The 19,783-nt window shown below is 22.8% G+C and overlaps 5 protein-coding genes across 5 annotated transcripts; 2 read left to right on the top strand and 3 right to left on the bottom strand.

Annotated features, from left to right (window-relative positions):
- Positions 1–406: 406 nt before the first annotated feature.
- On the top strand, positions 407–1,871 carry SRAE_1000069600 (Transcription factor HNF-4 homolog; the record flags this gene model as incomplete). Its single annotated transcript, XM_024647559.1, has 2 exons — positions 407–580; positions 627–1,871. The coding sequence occupies 2 exons, from the start codon at positions 407–409 to the stop codon at positions 1,869–1,871; spliced, it is 1,419 nt and encodes a 472-aa protein (XP_024501625.1).
- A 586-nt stretch (positions 1,872–2,457) lies between these two features.
- SRAE_1000069500 (Protein-tyrosine phosphatase, receptor/non-receptor type domain and Protein-tyrosine/Dual specificity phosphatase domain and Protein-tyrosine phosphatase, catalytic domain-containing protein) lies at positions 2,458–6,035 on the top strand (the record flags this gene model as incomplete). Its single annotated transcript, XM_024647558.1, has 3 exons — positions 2,458–5,283; positions 5,330–5,621; positions 5,671–6,035. 3 exons carry the CDS (start codon positions 2,458–2,460, stop codon positions 6,033–6,035), a joined length of 3,483 nt encoding a protein of 1,160 aa, XP_024501624.1.
- A 2,088-nt stretch (positions 6,036–8,123) lies between these two features.
- SRAE_1000069400 (FI21450p1) lies at positions 8,124–9,646 on the bottom strand (the record flags this gene model as incomplete). Its single annotated transcript, XM_024647557.1, has 2 exons — positions 8,124–9,503; positions 9,545–9,646. The coding sequence occupies 2 exons, from the start codon at positions 9,644–9,646 to the stop codon at positions 8,124–8,126; spliced, it is 1,482 nt and encodes a 493-aa protein (XP_024501623.1).
- An 869-nt stretch (positions 9,647–10,515) lies between these two features.
- SRAE_1000069300 (Ankyrin repeat and Ankyrin repeat-containing domain-containing protein) lies at positions 10,516–12,037 on the bottom strand (the record flags this gene model as incomplete). Its single annotated transcript, XM_024647556.1, has 3 exons — positions 10,516–11,733; positions 11,786–11,907; positions 11,956–12,037. The coding sequence occupies 3 exons, from the start codon at positions 12,035–12,037 to the stop codon at positions 10,516–10,518; spliced, it is 1,422 nt and encodes a 473-aa protein (XP_024501622.1).
- A 795-nt stretch (positions 12,038–12,832) lies between these two features.
- SRAE_1000069200 (Mediator of RNA polymerase II transcription subunit 12) lies at positions 12,833–19,184 on the bottom strand (the record flags this gene model as incomplete). Its single annotated transcript, XM_024647555.1, has 3 exons — positions 12,833–12,956; positions 12,998–18,768; positions 18,816–19,184. The coding sequence occupies 3 exons, from the start codon at positions 19,182–19,184 to the stop codon at positions 12,833–12,835; spliced, it is 6,264 nt and encodes a 2,087-aa protein (XP_024501621.1).
- Positions 19,185–19,783: the final 599 nt, after the last annotated feature.

Genomic DNA, 19,783 nt, shown 5'->3' with positions numbered 1-19,783 from the left:
AAAGTTATTTTTACAAAAAATTTATACTTTCTTAAATCATTTTCTTAATTTTTTCTAAATTTGGCCATATATATTTATCATTTAGTTATTATGTCTATTACCTGTTTTTAAAAGTTTGTAGAATCAAAATAATGATTGCCATATCTTTCAGTTAAACAAACGAAATGATGTAGTAGAAAGATACAAAACAATTTGAAGTATGGTTTTAAAAAAAAGGACTGTTGCATTTTCATATACACATACTAAAATGCCATTTTCTTCATCAACAGCCATCCTTTGACCCGCCAAGTAAACTATACTTATAATACTCTTACTTTCATCTATCATTCTTCATTTATATATTTTTTGTCTAGTAAAATTTTATATTTTTTATTTCTTGTAAAGTTTAATTTATGTAAATATTATTATGACTATTGTTGATGCCATTGGCAATCTTTCACATGCTATTTCTGGTAATAATACCATTAATGATATAGCACTTTGCGAAGTATGTGGTGATTATTCTGATGGTTATCATTATAAGATTCAGGCATGTCGATCATGTACAGCATTTATTAGAAGATGTGTTACTTTTAATAAAGTGAGTGTTTATTTTTAATAATATATAAATTATTATAAAAATTTAGACATATAGATGTAGATTTTCAAATAATTGTCAAATTGATTTTCGGAATCGGAATACATGTAAAGGCTGTAGATATAATAAATGTCTCATGAAAGGTATGGATACATCATTAGTTCAACCAAAAAGAGAACCAACTGGTGCTCAACCATATCGACGGAAAAGAGAATTGAAGGTATCTCAAAAAGATTCAAATAAAAACCAAAATATTCCTTCAAATAAAACAAATAATTCATTGTTTTCTTTGAATTTACCTTTTACAAACCGGTTAGGCGTTTCAGAAGATAAACCTTCAACGTCAAAAGATTATACATTACAAAATTCTACTATATTATCAAACATTTCAAATATTTCTACATTAAGTTCTCATAACATTTCAGAAACGGCATTACCAACACCCAGTGAAATATTTTTATCATCAATGCCATCAAAATTTTGTCAAAATTATATGGCTCCTTTCTATAAATGTGTTAAGAAATATTGTGATTTACAACTTTTTAATTCTCATTTATCGGTTCCATTTCCACATTTTTTGATAGATAATATGGAAACCTCACCACCATTAAGAATTTTTAATCCTAGTGATACAGAGTTACTTTGTCGTATGCAGATATCAAATTTATTTTCATGGTTGTCATCAATGCATTTTATTGATGAATTGTCAAATGATGAAAAAATTAATCTTACTAAAAGATTTGCTTTAAAAAAAATTAGTTTAGATACAATGATTATGACATCAAAATATCCTGAACAAATTGATTTTAAGTCTATTGTTTTAGAAAATTATACATTAATTCCATCTGATATGACAGGATATGAGAAAGATAATGATACAGAATCAGTACGATTAGCTCGTCTTGCAATCTTTCGTGAATCTATAAATGATATCTTTGAAACAATTATTAAATCAATAAGTGAATTAAAGTTAACAGAATATGAAATTGTAACACTTTATTTTCTTTTATTTTGGAGTAAAAGTAATGAAAAATTTGTTAGTCAAAATAAAGTTAAACTTTTTGAAGGACAAAGAAATTGGGTTATAAAATGTTTATATACTCATTATTGTAAATATTCTATTAATAATTGTGAGGTTCGTTTAGGAGAAATTATGCTTTTATTAAATGAATTGGAATGGAATTATATAACTAATTGTAAAGATTACCTAATAAGTCAACTTTTTAATGTTGGAATTTTAAAAACACATTGGTTTGACAAATTTTGTTATTCTGATACCAATTTTCAACTATAAATTTAGTATTAAAATTGTTTTTGGGTATTTTTATTTTTCGATAGAAACTTTTTTTAAAATGTTTTATTTTATTTAAAAAAATAAATTTTTAAAAATTATTTTTTTTAGTTGGATTAATAAAAAATATAATTTTAAACTTAGTAAATTGATTTTAAATAAAATTTCTCATAATTTTATTAAATTAAATGAATTTATACTTTAATTAATTCAACAAATGCTCACTTTTTAGCATTTAAAATATATCAACTTTTTGATTAATTGAAATCAAAACAAAATATGTACAATAAATAATTAAAATAAATATCTTTAATCATAATTTTATTATTTCTTATACGATTTTTCTTAAAATTTATCATATCTTCTAAGCTTATAAAATAAATATGATTTGAATATAATATTACTGTAATATCAATTAACTTTAAAGAAAGTTTTTCGCTTTAAAATTTTTAATTTGAAAAAATTTAAATATTAATATTATATCATGATTATTTTGTTAATAATTTGAAATAATTTAATATAACATTCAAATTTTTATCTTTATAAAAGTAATTTTATGCTTCATGTTTTTATCAAAAAATTATCTACAATGTTACTGGATTTATACCAGTTTACAACTTTCTGGTTGCTGTTTCCAATTTTTACCTACTGTGAAGAAGGTATTCACAAAACTTTATATCCTTCCGTTCCTCTAAAAATCACTGAAAGTACTTTTCCAATCGATATCAAGTTTGAATCTAAATCAGATGTAATCTTTGTTAAATGTCCATTTGCAACGTATAAACATTCAAAAGATAAAGATTCTTTTGACCTGAGACCTCCGTCAGAATTAAAAAAACTGTTGGTTTATAATCAAAATATGACCTTTGCATGGATACCATTGACATATAAGGCATCAGAAGTTAATTTATTTACTTGTGGATATCTTTATATAGGATTGGATAACAGTAGTGTTTTGCAATATTCTTGGAAATTCAAATTAACCTGGCAATCTGAACCAAAGCCATTAGAAATAGCAAAGCCGGAAAGAATGTCAAAAATACTTCCTATGCCCGATATATGTGGTGATAATCGAGATAAAATCATCAGATATACCAAAAATAACCAAGGCAAAATGAAAAAACTTGATTTAGATTATTATAAATTGATAGAAGCAGATGAAATACCTCGAGCCAACAAATTGTATTATTATTTTGTTGCACCTAGAGAAAATTCTACATTGGAAACTGAAGCACCCTGCGCAATTATTAGAGCGGTTAATGATAGACCAGAAATAAAAATTAATGGACAGGAATATCCACTATCTCCAAAAAATGATAAAATTCATGTTGTTAAATTTAATAGGGAATCAGAAATATTCAATATAAAACTAGAGTCGACAAATCCAGATGTTAGGGATTTCTATGAAGATGAGAAAATTTTAATGAAAGAAATTAGGTTTACAGAAACAGGGATTAAAGACATATCAAATTCTGATAAAATGATAATTAATCATTTCACACCATATCAATTTAAAATATTAAAGTTTAGTTACAACTATCCAACACTTGGAAACGATAAACTTATAGAAAAAATTTATTATTTTGGACCACAGGTGGATGATTATAGCTTTCCAAATAAAGATATATTGTATTTGGCAAATGAAACGACCATTCAACCAAATTGTAGTATTAATGGAATCACATATGGATATTTTGACTCTATTACTTTTGGTAAAGTAACTGTTAAACTAAATGATTTTAATGGTAATAGAAAAGAAAATTTTGAACGTTCTGGAGATTATATTATTTTAAAAAATATAGAAAACATTATAACACCTTTAAGTTGTCATTACATAACTCCAACTGGAAATGTTACCTTGCTTCAAACATTTATAAAAGGAAAAAAAGTATTTATGGGAAAAAATGAAAAAGGAGAAGAAGAATATAAATTAATACCAGTAAGTGATGGATCAGAATATGAAAAAATATTAGCTGAACAAGATAAAAAGATAGCAGCTATGAAAAAATCATTTTTTGAAAAACTTAAAGATAATATTGGAGCTGGTGGGGCATATGGAATTATAATTGGAATAATTTTAATTATTTTTTTTATTATAACAATTGCTGCTATATTATGTTACATTAAATTAATAAGACCAATTATTATAAAAAAGAAAATTATAAAAACATATCCTAATATATTTGAATTATGGGAACAAATATCAAAACAAGACTTAGAAACGTATTCTGAAAATGGTATAAAAAAAGAATATATTTCAGATGGTGTACAAAATTTTGAGTATAAAAAAATAGAAGAAGGTGGTGAAGAAATTTTTTCTGATACAATCTCTCTCTTTAATAAAAATTTAGTCAACTGTTTTAAAGATATTAATGAAGAAATAACTGCTTATTGTATTAATAATATATCACCAGAAAGAAAATATATTATATCAGATGGACCAACAAAAGAAAAAATAAATTATTTTTGGGAATTACTATATCGTGAAAATGTCAAAGTAGTTATTGCATTTATTGATCAACAAAATAATGATATTTCAATTGATGATAAAAATTTTAATTATTGGCCAAAAAAGAAAGAAAAATATGGAAATGTATCTGTTCAATTTATAAAAAATTTATCAGTAGATGAAGCAACTCATTTATCAATTACTAAATTTGAAATGACTGTAAATGTAGGAAAACCAAAAGAATTAACTTTATTTCAAGTTAACAATTGGAATGAACATGAAATTCCTAGATCTGATCTTTATCTTACCAAGTTGTATGATGTTATTTCTCCATACACAGGTGGTAGCAAAATTCTTATTCATTCTCCGCATCAACCTGACAATCGTGTATATATATTTATGTATTTTTCTTGTATTTTTGAAGTTATGAAAAAAGATATAAATTCTACTAATCCAATGATAATTATAAAAAATATTCGTGAAAACTTTTATGGAGGAAGTATTTCGGCTATAGAATATACATTTATCATTAAATCTCTTATTTCATATTTTATGGAAAAACAAATGCTCATTGATTTAATAAATCATGGATTATCATTTACTGAACAATATAATAATTATAAATATAAATTTGATATTTATGAATCATATGAAGATAGTCCTATTAAAACTTTTATAAAATTTGTTGGTTTGATTGACTATGGAAAATTAAGATATTTTTATGAACGATTTATTAAAACACAAATAATTAATGAAAAAGTTTTAAACAAAAAATGTTCCCGTTTTTATTCTATTCTTAAAACAGAAAAAAAAAATAAGATACGATATCCAGAAATTCCATGTTTTGATAGAAATTCATTAAATATTGGAGAAAAAGATTCTACTAATGTTGAAGGATTTATTCATGCTAATGAAATGATTTATAAATATGGTGAAGAAAAAGAAAGAAAAATTATTATGTGTCAGGTAAGAATTTATAAATATTTTTTTAATATATAACATATTTTTTTAGGCACCATTAAAAGAAACTGTTGATGATACATATGATATAATTTTTAAATATCAGATTGAAGTAATAGCAGTTCTTATTAATGAAAATGAATTAAAAAAAGTAAATAAATGTTATCCTTACTTTTCTTTAAATCTCAAGGATAATAATTCTAAAAATTATTCACTTACAAATAAAGGTGGTCAACTTGATAAGAATAAATGTTATTATGAGTATGATTGTATACTTACTCAATTATCTACAAATAAAACAAAAAGTTTTAAATTAATTCATTATATAAATTGGCCTAATAAAAGTAAGTTTATTTAATTTTTAAAAAATTAAACAAATTATATTTTTTTTAGATGTACCTTCTGACAAAAAATCTTTCAATGGATTTTATAAAAGATTAATTGAATTGAACAAAAATGATTATTTAATGATTCAGTGTAGTTCAGGTGTAGGAAGAACTGGTACACTTGCATTAATAATCTATATGATCGATATGATTAAATTAAAAAAATCATTCGATCCTATAAAATGCTTAGATTATGTCAGACAACATCGCTACAAGGCTGTTCAAACTTCAAATCAATTTTTCTTTGCTCTATCTTTTCTTTATGAGCATTTCAAAAATCGGATAGTTGCTGTAAATACTGAAATATATGATAAATTTATGAAATTAGTACAAACATTACTTGAAGAAGAGAAAAAAACTTTAAATCAATAATTTATATATTATAATATCATTTTATAATGAATTGTTTTGTCACGAGTACACACAAAATATTGTGTTTTTAATTTTAATTAAAATAAAAACTTTAAATAATCTTTTTTTACTACAATGAACAAATGACTTAAATTGATTAATATTTTTACTTGTAACTAGTATAAAATAATTTTATTATCATATTTAAAAATCTTCACATTTTACAATTTATTTAATTTTTTATTTGAAAAAAAAAATTAAACAATTAAAAAAAGTAATTTTAATAAAAAAAAATTTAAATAATAACTTATATCAATAATGAATTACTTTTAAAATTTTATTACAATATCTGTATGCATAAATTTTCAATATAATTATCAACCTTTACATTGCAGTGTAGAATGATAAATATAATTTAAAAGAGAAAGATAGAAAGTGGTAGTGGTGTCTTACGCTCATATCCTGCTGAATGCACCGGATCCCGTCCGATCTCCGAAGTGAATCAGCTGCGAGCTATCTTAGTACTTGGATGGGAGACCTCCTGGGAACCGTTAGTGGCGTAAGTCCTTTTTTTTAATTAAAATTAAATGTTTTTTTTAATCTTATTAAAATAAATTTTTATTGTAAAAAACAAAAATCATAATCAGTATTTACATCAAAAGATAAACATTTTTTTTAATTAATTGAGAGTCAGTTTATTCGTGTTCAACTACATAAATGAAAATATTTATCATATGCATTATAAGAATATATCGCTATGCAAAATTACTTCTTTTAAATAATTTGGCTTGATCAAGCTTTAGAAAGTTATTATGATAGTAGTTCTTCTGAATCTCGTGAAGTAAAAAATTTAAAGAAAACAAATAATGTGTTGAAAGTGTTGTTGATGAACTTGAAATCAATGGCAAATCACTTTTAATCAAAGTTTTCTTAAATATTTCCACTACTTTAACTAAACAAAACAAAATTGTCTTAGATTATTTTGTTATTGAACTTGAACCTTTCTCCACTTCTGAAAATTATGCATTATATGATACTGTTATGTATTTTTCTTTCAAAATTAAATAACTATTTATTATATATCCAGTATTTTATGAAAAATGTAAATATATGTACATTAAATCATAAGAAACATTCTACAATTTATTCCAAATTAAATTTTATCTTTCTACCAATAAATTCAATGATTGTTTAAAGGTATTTAAATTTGGTTAAATTTACCTTATTGAAGTATTTTTACAATTCGATTTAAAATTCCTAAATATAGCATCTCTTAATATTTTTATCATAGATTTTACATTGACTCTTAAATCAATTAAATATTCCGAATTAAAAAGTAAGATTTTATTTATCAAATAGTTTTTAATATATCTACTAAGTTTAATATTTGAAAAAAGTAAAGTTTTTAAATTCAAAAATATAATTATTTATAAAAAGTAAAAATTGTTACTGATTTTTGTTTGTTTCAAAATGATCTATAAGAATCAAAAATGAATGTTTTATTTTTTTTGTGTTATTTCTAAATATTGCGTATTGTATACTCACTATTTTTATTTATATAAAAAAAGAAGTTTGTTACTTTTTCTTACACAAATACAATACAAATAAAACAAATTTGAACTACTATCGAAGTTCAAACATTAATATAATAAATAATATTTACTAAAACAAATAAAATAAAGAATAATAAATTAACAATAAGTTGAAAAAAAATTTATTTATATAAAAAAATATTATTTTTGTTTTTATTTAACATTTAAATTTTTTAATCAAGCGACAATTAAACATTTTATTTTATTAAATGTTAAAAAAAAGATAATGTTACATATTAATGAACTTAAATTATTTTTTATATTTTAAATATATTTTTAGTAGTATTTTATCCTTATAATTTATATAATAAATATATTAATTATAACTTGTGTTTTAACTTTCATTGAGTTAACAGGTATTAGAAAAAAAAATTTCTTTTTTTTTAAATTCTTTTATATTATTTACAACTGACAATGAATTATTTTAAATACAAAATTTATTATTAATTCTTTTTAACTGTTAAAAAAAAGTATAAAACAAAATAATAAGTATCAATTTTTTTATTAATAATTAAAGTTAATAACAAACTTCAGATAAATTTACAAATGGGACTTTTAATACTTGGCAATATAATTTTACATCTTTATCAGAATTGTACATTTGAGTTTTAAGTAGAAAAGTTAATCCTTCAGAAATAGAATCAGTGACAATATTGTCAGATATGATTGACCATCTATAGCTTTTCATCACAAAACGATCTGGATATATCTTTGAAAAAAATGATTTTAAGAATGATTTTGATGAAAGATTATAACGTAGGCACCTTTGAAGGTTAACTAAATTTACTTCTTTTTGGAATAAACTTTGTTTTTTTGTTAGTCTTAAATATTTTTGAAGTGGTCTTGAAATTATAGATAAGATTGTCTTTGAAGCATTATAATCATCCATCGTAGAATCACTTCCACAATTCTGTCGTTCACTGTATCTAAATGATTCTATTGTTGAAAATGCCTCTTCTGTGACACGCTCTAATGTATGTTTATATCTTTTTATTTTACAATCAAATCGCTCCATAGCATCCATTTCCTCATAAGTTAAATTTCCATCTTTTCTCATTACTGCTGCCTGAACGACAGCAGAAACATTTCCTTTAGGAATTGATATTGCATTGTCATTTGTTCCACTTTCTACATCATAAACTTTAAACATTGGATTACAATCAGGCTTTCTGAATTTAAAATTTGCCTTACTACGATAAAATGAATCATTAAAAGAAGAAAAATTTGTAACATAATAATTTCCAATTTCAACAGCAGCCTCCTGAATTGTCATATTACCTAAATTGAGAATATGTTCCTCACCATCAATATCTCTTGTAACTGATATAACAAATTTTTTTTCAATTCTTTTAAAATATATTAAAACTAAGGATATATAATGTGTATATAATAAAACATCTAGTAAAGATACTGAATAACTAAGGATTCCATCATAATTTTCAACATTATCTATTATTACTCTAAAGTAGTAAAATATCCAAAAAGAAAAAAGTATAAAAACAACAAAAATTCCAAGTGAGGTACGAATTTTGTCCAGACGTGGTAACAAATGTGAAGGTGAATAACAATAAAAAACAAAAACTGCAATTGTTAAAAGTACTGTCTTTAACATTATATTAATAGCATATCCATTGCATTGAATTCCACAAATTGGTTCAGAAAAATTAGTTGGATCAATATAATTTAAAATATATGGAATAATTGCCATAGTTGGTGATGAAATGATAAGAATAAATGAAAAGATTACTGTCAAAATAATAACTAATAATCTAATACATCCTCTAGATTTAATATTATCAGTAAATTGAAACTGATATTTTTTGGTATTTGTTTCATCAATTTCAGATGTGACAAAAGCACTCATATCTGAATAGGGATCGTTAAAAGATTTATTGTCCTAAAAAAAATATTAAAATAATTTTATAAAATAAAACATACATGAAAATTATAAGATCTTTTCATAATAGATTTCAAAAAACGCTGGTTCCCCTCACCCGACATTTTAGAAAATGAGGTGTCACAGAATGAAGTACTGCCCATATTAAAGTAATGTACGTTTTTTCAATCTCTTTATATTTAATAAAAATTACAACATTGCGTCATTAATCCAAATGTTTTAAGCTTGTTTTAATTAAATTGTTTGTTAGCCACCTTAAGTTTGATACATAATTAACAATTGCACCTAAATAAACATACTTTTATGTTAACGTATCTACACATTGCCAAAAAAAAAAGTTCTTATATAAAATATCCTGAATACATATAGATAGGAAGTTTAATAATAAAAATTTTTTTTTTTAAATTAATTTTATAAACATGTTTAAAATAAAACAAAAACATATTAGTAATAAATAATGGGATTATTTTTTCAAATCACTATACTTTTTATATAAAAATTACAGTTTAAAATATAAAATAATAACATGAAGGAATTTTAAAATAAAGTTTAGAACAAAAAAAAAAATTAGAAAAAATAGATATTAAAAAAATTTATTTGCAAATCATTTTAAAGTATAAGATAATTTATTATTCATTTTTTATAAATAAAAAATTTTCAAAATACAATAAAAAATCAAACCAAAAGTAGTATTATTAAAGCCTAAATACCAATTAAATAATGGAAATTTATAAATTATCGTTGATCTTTATAATAATTATAACTGTTAAAAAGTTAACATTTTAATAAAGATACACAATTTTATCAGTTGTGTGACATTTCCAAAAAAAAAATATTTAAATTTTTAACAATATATATCATCGGGTAGAATTAATTCTTCCAATTAATAATATTACTTAATACATGAGTAATCAAAATTGATAACAATAATTTTGATAACTCTATTGTAGTATTTCAATTGAAGAAATTATATGTAATAAATAATAACAAAAATAAAAACATAACAATATGTCTACCTTATTTTTTGCAAAAGAACTAATCCTATTGCTAAATTAAGATATTGAGGATTTTTAATATCTCTAATTTCATATTTAAATTTAAGTTGATTAATATGGATAACATTATCAGGAATCCTAAACATATAAAAATATCCATTATGTGGAGGTTCTATTGTTAAAGGTAAAACTGGATATCCATTTGATGTTGCATATGTCCCTTCCATTTTTAAATTATCAATTATATATTTTGCAATTTTTTCTTTTTTATCCCTTCTATTATCTGAGACAAATTTCACTTTTGTTGCATGAAATTCACTTATACAACCACCAAGTTCTTTTTCATTAAAATTAAATGGAATCATAATAATAACAGGAAATAAACCATTTTCAAGACGATCTTGATTATTTCCATTAACAAATTTCATATCAACACGTACAATTTGAGTTTGTGCAAAATAAGTTGATGCTTCTGGATATGCTATATTACCACCAGGATAAAGTGCTCCTCTAGTAATATAAACATTTGATATTACATCTATAACTGTTAAATCTTTAATATATTGTTCACACCATCCTTTAAAAACATATTTTGTATTAGATAATCTATTTTTTAATAAACTAATACGTTGCCTAATTTTTTGTTCATATCTTGAATAAGAAAAATTATTTATACATGTTTCAATATAATCAGCAATATTACATCCAAACATTAAAAGTACTTTAAGAAATGAAACATTTTTTCTAACAAGTGCATATTTTAAAGGTGGAGCATCCATATTATCATAAACATTAACATTTGCACCATTTGATAATAAAACTAATAAACTACATGGAGATCCCATTAATGCAGCATAATGTAATGATGTAAATTTTGTCTTTCCATATTCAGCTGTTACAAGAGCATAACGATCTTCTGATGAAAGATTTTCAAGTAACATTTTCATATGTTCACAATAACTATGAGTAACTGTATTATCATCATTAGTTTTACATTGTTGCGAACTAAGAAACATAACAGGATTTGCTCTAGTTTTATGATCAACACAATATCCTATTAAACCTTTAGTTAATTCTCTTTTTATTTGACTTTCATTTAATGTTTTATCAGGATGATATTTTTTTATATCATTTATTGTTTCTTTTTCTAAAGTTGAATAAGTTTGAAAATCACCTTTAATAATACAATCTGCCAAATACCAAAAATCATTATATTCTAATTTATATTTGACTAACTAAAAAAAAAAAATAATAATATAAAAAAAATATATACCTATAATAACATACATCAATAAATGATTTTGGCATATCATAAACATTTTGAGCTGAAGCAGGAGCATCAGGATTACTATTTTTGTTTAAAGATTTCAAAGCTTCTTTTACAGTTGATACATTATCAAAATTAATTTCTTCAATTACCTCTTTATTTTTAGGTTTCCCAAACAAATTTACCTTACCATTATTTTCATCTTCTATACGATTTTTAGCTAATGAACCAAATCTTAAAAATTTGTCAACATCATGACAACCATCCATCATTTTTTTTTGTTGATAATTTGATAAATAATATTTATAATTAATACCTTGTATTTTTTATTAATAACCCTATAATTAGATTATAACTAAGATAAATATATAACTTAATATAACAATATAATAAAAAAATATTCATTATTGATGATAAAGTAAATTAAAATATTCGTATATATATAATTAAAAAAAATTTCTAGATATTTCTAAAAAATATTAATATTAAAAAACTTTTTAAAAATATATATATTAATAATTGACAAAAAAAAAATTCTAACAAATATTGTATCATTTTCATCTACCATAAAAATTTTTTTTATACTTAAAAAATAATAAAAATGATAAGAAATTTAAAATGATAAATAAAAGATGAAGCTTTTATGCTCCATTGCTTTTGGAAAATCGACATCTCGTTTGGTAAAATATAACAATATTAATTAAATGGATTTTAGAGGATTTTAGTATTAACTTTTACTACATTTTTAACATGGAAAATTTTTAATTATTTATTTTTGTGATATTTTTTTGTAATTAAAATTTTTATGGGTACTTTTAAATGTAATTTATAGACACTTTTGTGATATTAAGTATTTCTTTCACTTTTCTGAGTATAATTTTAAATTATTGGATAATTTAAAACGAAAAAAGAACAGAAAGTTTTATGTAAAACTTTTTTTTTTTTTAATAAAAAAAATTTTTTTAACATTTAAAAATTTTATTATGATAACACTAATGGTTAGAAGATTAATTTAAGTATTTAATTTTTAGTAGATGATGAAAGTAGTTTCACAATATAAAAAAAGGTTAACGTGGATACATCTGGTTTCTATTAATAGGTTGTTGTTGTTGCGGATTTCCTTGATTATATAATCTTGCCATATTTGGATCATGGAATTGAAGTTGATTTTGTTGTTGATTATTTCGATAACTAAAATAAATATTATTAATAATGAAATAAATAAAACTTACATCATTTCTTTTCTTAAGTTAATTTGATATTGGTCCATCATTGGTCCTTGATTTAAATGTTGATTATTCATTGGTACATTATATTGTTGTTGATGTTGTATATTTTGATTAAAATTATTTTTTTGATGAATCATATCTTTTGACATGATGTTGGTATTTTCAAATCCACCCCTCAAATTCTGCCTATCCCCTGGATGGGGAATTTTTTGTTGTGGATTTATAAAGTTTTGTAAACCTAAATTTTGCCTTCCCTGTTGGATGTTTTGATGCATCGCCCCTGACTCTATACCATTTCCTCTCATTTGAGGATTCATTATCGTTTTAGTATGTTGTGGGATGTGTTGTTGTGGTTGTTTAGAAAAATTTTCTATATTTGGTGGTATTAAAGGCTGTTGATTCATTGTCATTCTCATTTGATTAGTTTGTTGACTAGTATTTTGTTGTGGTATTTCAGATTGTTGTGAAGTTACCATATTTCGTTGTTCTGGAGGTTGTATATATACATTTGTTATTGGTCGTGGTAAAATATTATTTGTATTTATATTATTAGGATTATTTTGTTGATTAATTATAGATGAAATAGGTATATTTTCAGTATTGTCTTTTCTTTTTTTAACTGAAATTGTTGGTGAAGGGTCAAGAGATCTTTTTAATGCTTTTTGAGATTCTGATGTATAAAATGAATTTGAGGATTGATAAGAATAAGTATTATTTTTAATTGGTTGTGAAATTAAATGATTATGATTGGCATGCTGTGGCAAATTTGGCTGAGCCATAGAAACACTTGGATTCATTACACCATTTTGAGAGGTACTTAGATCTCTTCCATTAAATGCCTGCTGAGTTAAGTTAAAATCTCTACTAGTTTGAGGCTCATTCACATAATTAAGATTTTTATTATGAGAATTGGAAGGATTTTCATTATTTCCATCTTTTATTTGTAACTCTTTTGATGATATAAGATTTACTTTATCTTCAGATTTTTTAACTTCATTAGATTCTACTTGTTTTTTAGAAGATAATTGGATAGGACTTTTTGATTTAGATGTCATGTTAATTAATTCCTGTAATGGTGAATCTGTTTCTTTCTTTTCTTCAACGTTATACTCAATTGCAGGAGGTTTATAAAAAAAGGAATTTTTAAGAATTTTACAATCACCATAAATAGAAACTTTTGGGAATAAATGATTATGTTTATGAAATAAAAGTCTTATTATAGTATTACGTTCCAATCTTGGATTATAATCTACCAATTGAGCTTGATAAAATGTGTAATTAACAGCACGTCTACCAAGATTTTCATGGAAAAATGAAGGAATAATTTCAAAAGTTGTTAATTTTATCTTATCAACAGGATAAAAACCAGTTTGGTTAATTGAATTTACCATACTACCATTAGATCCATCAATCTTTGAAACATTTTGAATTTTTCCAACATAATTATAATAATAATCAAAAATAATGTAGTCAAAAGTTCTTTTAGGTAATGGCAATAATTGAGATAATTCTAATTTATTAATTGGAAATGGACGATCTTGACATTCTCTTCTTATTTTTTTACAAAAATGAGAATAAGCTTTGTATCTTGCTTTATAATGAAGTTTTTCATTGTGTCGTTGGTGGATTTTAAAAGTTGAGATAAATAATATAGTAGATAATGCTTCATAACATATGTAATAATATTTTTCTTCCCGTTCTTTATGTATAATTTCTAAATATAATAATTGCCATAATAAATATGCCCATGGTTCAACTGTAGGCATAGTTAATAATTGATCCATCATTCCACAAACTAATAATACTCTTAAAATAATTCCATCTTTATCTTTTAATAATTGTGGACAAAGAATTCTTTTTGAATTGAATTCTTTAACAATATTTGTTAAATAACTATATACACCTTGAAGTAATCCATGAGAACAAAGTGGTTCCACATTTGCAAGAGTCTGAATTAATTTTGAAAAAGGAGGTAAATGAAATAAATGAGATATTTGTTCTGTTTTTCTACCATATTCATTTATAGAATAAGATTCAGTTATCAAGGACGATAATTCTATAAAAACTGATCTTGATAATGGAGTTAATGACATTTTATTAAACTTTAAATCACATTTTAAACCATTTATCTTAGGGAATTCATTGATAAGATACTCTACTAACCACAAATTTGAAATATCATTTAATCGAAAAAAAATATCTGTTTTAAAAATAACATTTTTTCCATAACTATATGAATTTTTTGTAAAAATACTCTTAATTCCTTTAGCAATATCTGTTATCATTTGATTACAATTAAAAACTTTTTGAGCATAATTTAATTTTGTAGGTTTTCTCATAATATCATTAACCATTCCAAATAAACTCCATAAAACACTTCTAAAATTCCATATATTAAGTGATTCCAAGTTTAATTCAATAAAATTTTTTTTAGATAACTTTTCAGCAGAAGACAAAATTTTAAGCTTATTTAGACGATCCCCTTTCTCACGAGAAATGAAATTTAAAAGAGTTCCAGTAATTTTATAATTTTTAAATAAATTATTATCATTTTTGAGTAAATTTAAATCTAATTGAAGAACAGAAAATTTCATGTATTGATAAAACCATGGTTGTTCTGAAAGACATAAAAGACAAGCCTTAAAAAAATGATTAATTCTTATTCTTTTACTTGGTTTTTTTGTTTTAATTTTTCTTATCGGTCTATTTGCAAGAGAAAGTAATTGAATAAATTTAAAAATTACATTATTATATTCATGATTAAACAATACACTACAAGCTTTAAAATCCGCCAATCTATGAACAACTGGCCTTTTGACTTCTGATATTCCACTGTATCCTTTTGGTAATTTAAAAGGATCATGGTATCCTGTAAGTAATTTAGTACAAATCAATCCACCTAAAACAACTTTTTCATATCCATATTTTGATCTTAAATAATTTCCTTTAAAAACTGATATCAATGTTGTTTTAATTAAATTTTCAATTAAATCAGATGGCCTAAAAACATATTTTCCTCCTAAAATTGTTATAAATGATGAAATTGGGTAATGTGTTGTTGTTCTTCCAATATTTATAGTACGATGGATACCTTTGTATAAACTATTTGGATTAGTTGTTAATGAACACATTTCTAATATAACACTTATCCATTCATTTTCCATTTTTAATTGAACAGAAACATTGCTAACATAATTTGCCAACATACTAATTTTATTAATATCTCTTCCTAATCCTTTGACTGTCTGTAAAGCACTTAAAATAAATGCAATTCTTAATGGAAATCCACCTTTATTAATTTTTTTCATTGTATATTTAAATTCTGAAAAAAGCATTCCTTGAGGTGAAGTTTTTAAATATTTTCCAAAAAATAATTTTTTAGCTTTTATTTTTGGTACATCAATTTTTATTTCTATAAATGGTTTTGGATATAATTTTGAAAAATGTTTATCACATCCTAATATATTATCATAACTAGTAATTCCTTCTTTAACTAATACATTTTTACAATAATAAATAAACATTCCAATTGTTGTATCATAACCTGTTCTGGGATAATTTTCTAAAATAACTGTATTTTCTATTGTCCTAAAAAGTCCATTCAATACATCAACAGCATTTGGATGAAAAAGAAAATAATTTGTATGTTCACTTAGATATCCTGTTACAGTAAAAGCATATGATTTTGTTATCATACCAGAAATTAAATTATATCCTCTACTAATCATTACATCTTCTAACTTTCCAATTTCTTCTAAAAGATTAACAATATATTCAATCATACCTCCAATATTCATAGATATACAAAACATCCGCATTATATAATCTAATCCATCAGAACCTGGTAATATATTAGTAGTATTTTTTATAAAACCTGTAATGTAACTTTTGAAATCATTTGCGACCCAATATGTTATTAATGTTTGATCATAATATGTTTGTTTTCTAAAATTTTTTAATATATCACCACATTCCTGGTAACGTTTAATATCATGATATTCATGAAAATAACTTTTTTCATTATCAATTTTTATTTTAAAATAATATAATTTTTTCCATACTTTTATAATTCCACGTGCCACTTCTTTTAGGTAATTAAGGTGTTCTTTACGTGAAATTGAAATGCCATAAATAATATTATCACGATATAAAATAACATCTTTATTTTCAATTGATGGTAAGATAGGCATTTGTAAAAAAATTCTTTCTTCCATAGTAATATTTTCTATATTAATTAAAAAATGTTTTTCTGAATCTCTACGATAAAATAGTAAGGCATATCTTGAAGACATTTCAATATGTCTATTCCATGATGGATGAAGATCTCTTTCATAATTTTCACCATATACATATTTCAATGTTCTACCCCAAATACATTCATTTATATTAATTTTACCTGATAAAATCCAATTGTCAAGTAAATCTTTATATCTTAAAATACCATAACTTTGTAAATCATTTAATAATAAAATAATATTTCTAAATTCATATCCAAAATTACAGTATCCAAGACGAGGTCCTTCAGTATTTAAATAATCATTTAAAATTGTAATCATCTTTTTAACACGATTTTTCATATCAGATAAATGTATTGATAAAAGTTTTACTACTATTGTAACTCTATATGTACCACTTCTTTGTGATGTTATACACCAATGAATTATCATCCTAAGTTTAATTAATTTTTCTATTTCTTTATCTATACCTGTTTCTAAGACAAAAATACTTTTATAAATTTTTATCATATTATTTTGATTAACTAAATATATATTATCTAATATTGAAAATATTTTTAAAATCATCCAACTAACTTCAGAACAATAATTATCTTGAGATATTGTATTATGTAAAGTATATCTAATATCAATACTTCTCTTTTTAAATTCTTCAATTTTTTTTTTCATTATTTCTATCATATTTAATGGAAGTAAATTTGCCTCTTTACACATATCATCAATTCTACATGTTAAATATTCTAATGGTGTATCAGTTAAATCTTTATAACAAGTTATTCCAGTAAATTTTTTATCAATAGTTATATATTTAACTGTAATAGCCTGAATACATTCAGTCATAATTGAGTAAAACATTGAAATCATGGCAGAAATGATGGGACGATGTTTTTCACATTTCATTAATTTACTCATTACTTCTGGACAAGTTATTGGTTGACCAATAAAATTCATATAATCTAAATGATATTTTCTTAATCTTTTGCATATTACAAATGCTAATCTTCTAGCTATAATAATATTTTGAGTTATAAAAGTAGAGAATTGTGAAATAAATAAAAAAAGAATTCTAAATTTTGTTGGATCTTCAAGTTCAAAATCTACATAAATATTGAGAAGATCGATGATATCTATAAGAAAATCTTGTCTATCTAAAACACCTTCTTCAAACATATGTTTTATAAGTAATGCAAAATAATTCCATTTTTCAATTTTCTTTTCATTATAAACTCCATTTGTAGAAAGATATTTAAATGTATATATAATATAACCACTAATTATACATTGAACATATTCTAATGCTATTTGTTGTGCTTGAGACTTTTTTGGTGCTTTTCCATCATCAACTTTAGTAGCTTTAAGGACAGCTACAATTTTAATGAACCATATTGCTTTTAAAATTGGAACATTATACTCATAAAGATAATCTAGATAATTTTCTTTTGAATTAAATGATGGAAATTTTTTTATAAGAGAATAAAAATCTTTTCCTTTGGTAAGATTTTCAAAAAATTCATTTATGTTTGGATTTTTTGGAATTTTCTAAATTATATTCAATTATAAGAATAAATAATAATAATAAAACTTACATAATTCCATTCAGATATTTGAAAAACTTTTGGTAAAGGTATTTTTCTATGAAATTTACTACTATCTGCACATTGTTTGTTTATCAAATTATCAAAAAATGAATATGCTTTTTTGATTGTCTTATCAACAAAGTCATCGCTTATTTTATTTCTTTGATTAAATATATAAGAATCATATTCATATGGTAACGAATTAGAAACATATCCACTTGTTATACGTTCAAGTGAACTTATATTATCTTCATCTTGCATTGCATCCTGATAAAATATATCAAAACTACGATTTGTAGAATTTTTTCGCATTCCCCTACTTTCATAATTTTCCGATTTCCAATGTGAAATTTTATAACTTTTAGTTGAGTTAGTCATTAGTTAAAACTATAAAAAAATTAATTGTCTTTTTAATATTTAATTTAAGAGTAACACAAAATCTAAAAAAAATAATTTTAAATCACATGATAAAATAAATTTTTGTTTCAATTTTATTCAACATTATTAAATTATTTTAATAATATTGTGTTTAAAAAAATTGTAATAAAAAAGTTAAAACAACATAAAAATAAATTACTATAAAATGCATTAAAAAATTATAAAAAAAATTTTGTAACAACATTATATATATTATAGTATCAATATTTCCCCCTATAAATGACATATAACATTTTGGCACAAATTTTTCTAAAAAAATGCACCTAGTTTCTACAATATAATTTTAAGGCCTTTCATAAATAGTAAATTTAAAAGTGCGCTTGAACTAATAATGCGAACTAATAAAAGTAACTATTGAAGATTGTTTTAAAATAGAATAATTAAAATAAGTATATAAGAAGAAAATAGTTATAATAAAAAAAGTATGCTAAAAAAATATTTTAAGAAAAATAAGAATAACCACTTTTTTTACTAATATACTAAATCTTTAAAAAAATATAATTAATAACTAAATTAAGTATATTTTTTTTGTAATTTTA

Source organism: Strongyloides ratti, assembly GCF_001040885.1.
Source record: "Strongyloides ratti genome assembly S_ratti_ED321, chromosome : 1".
Lineage (NCBI taxonomy): Eukaryota > Metazoa > Nematoda > Chromadorea > Rhabditida > Strongyloididae > Strongyloides > Strongyloides ratti.
This window is presented reverse-complemented; position numbering and strand designations above follow the sequence as displayed.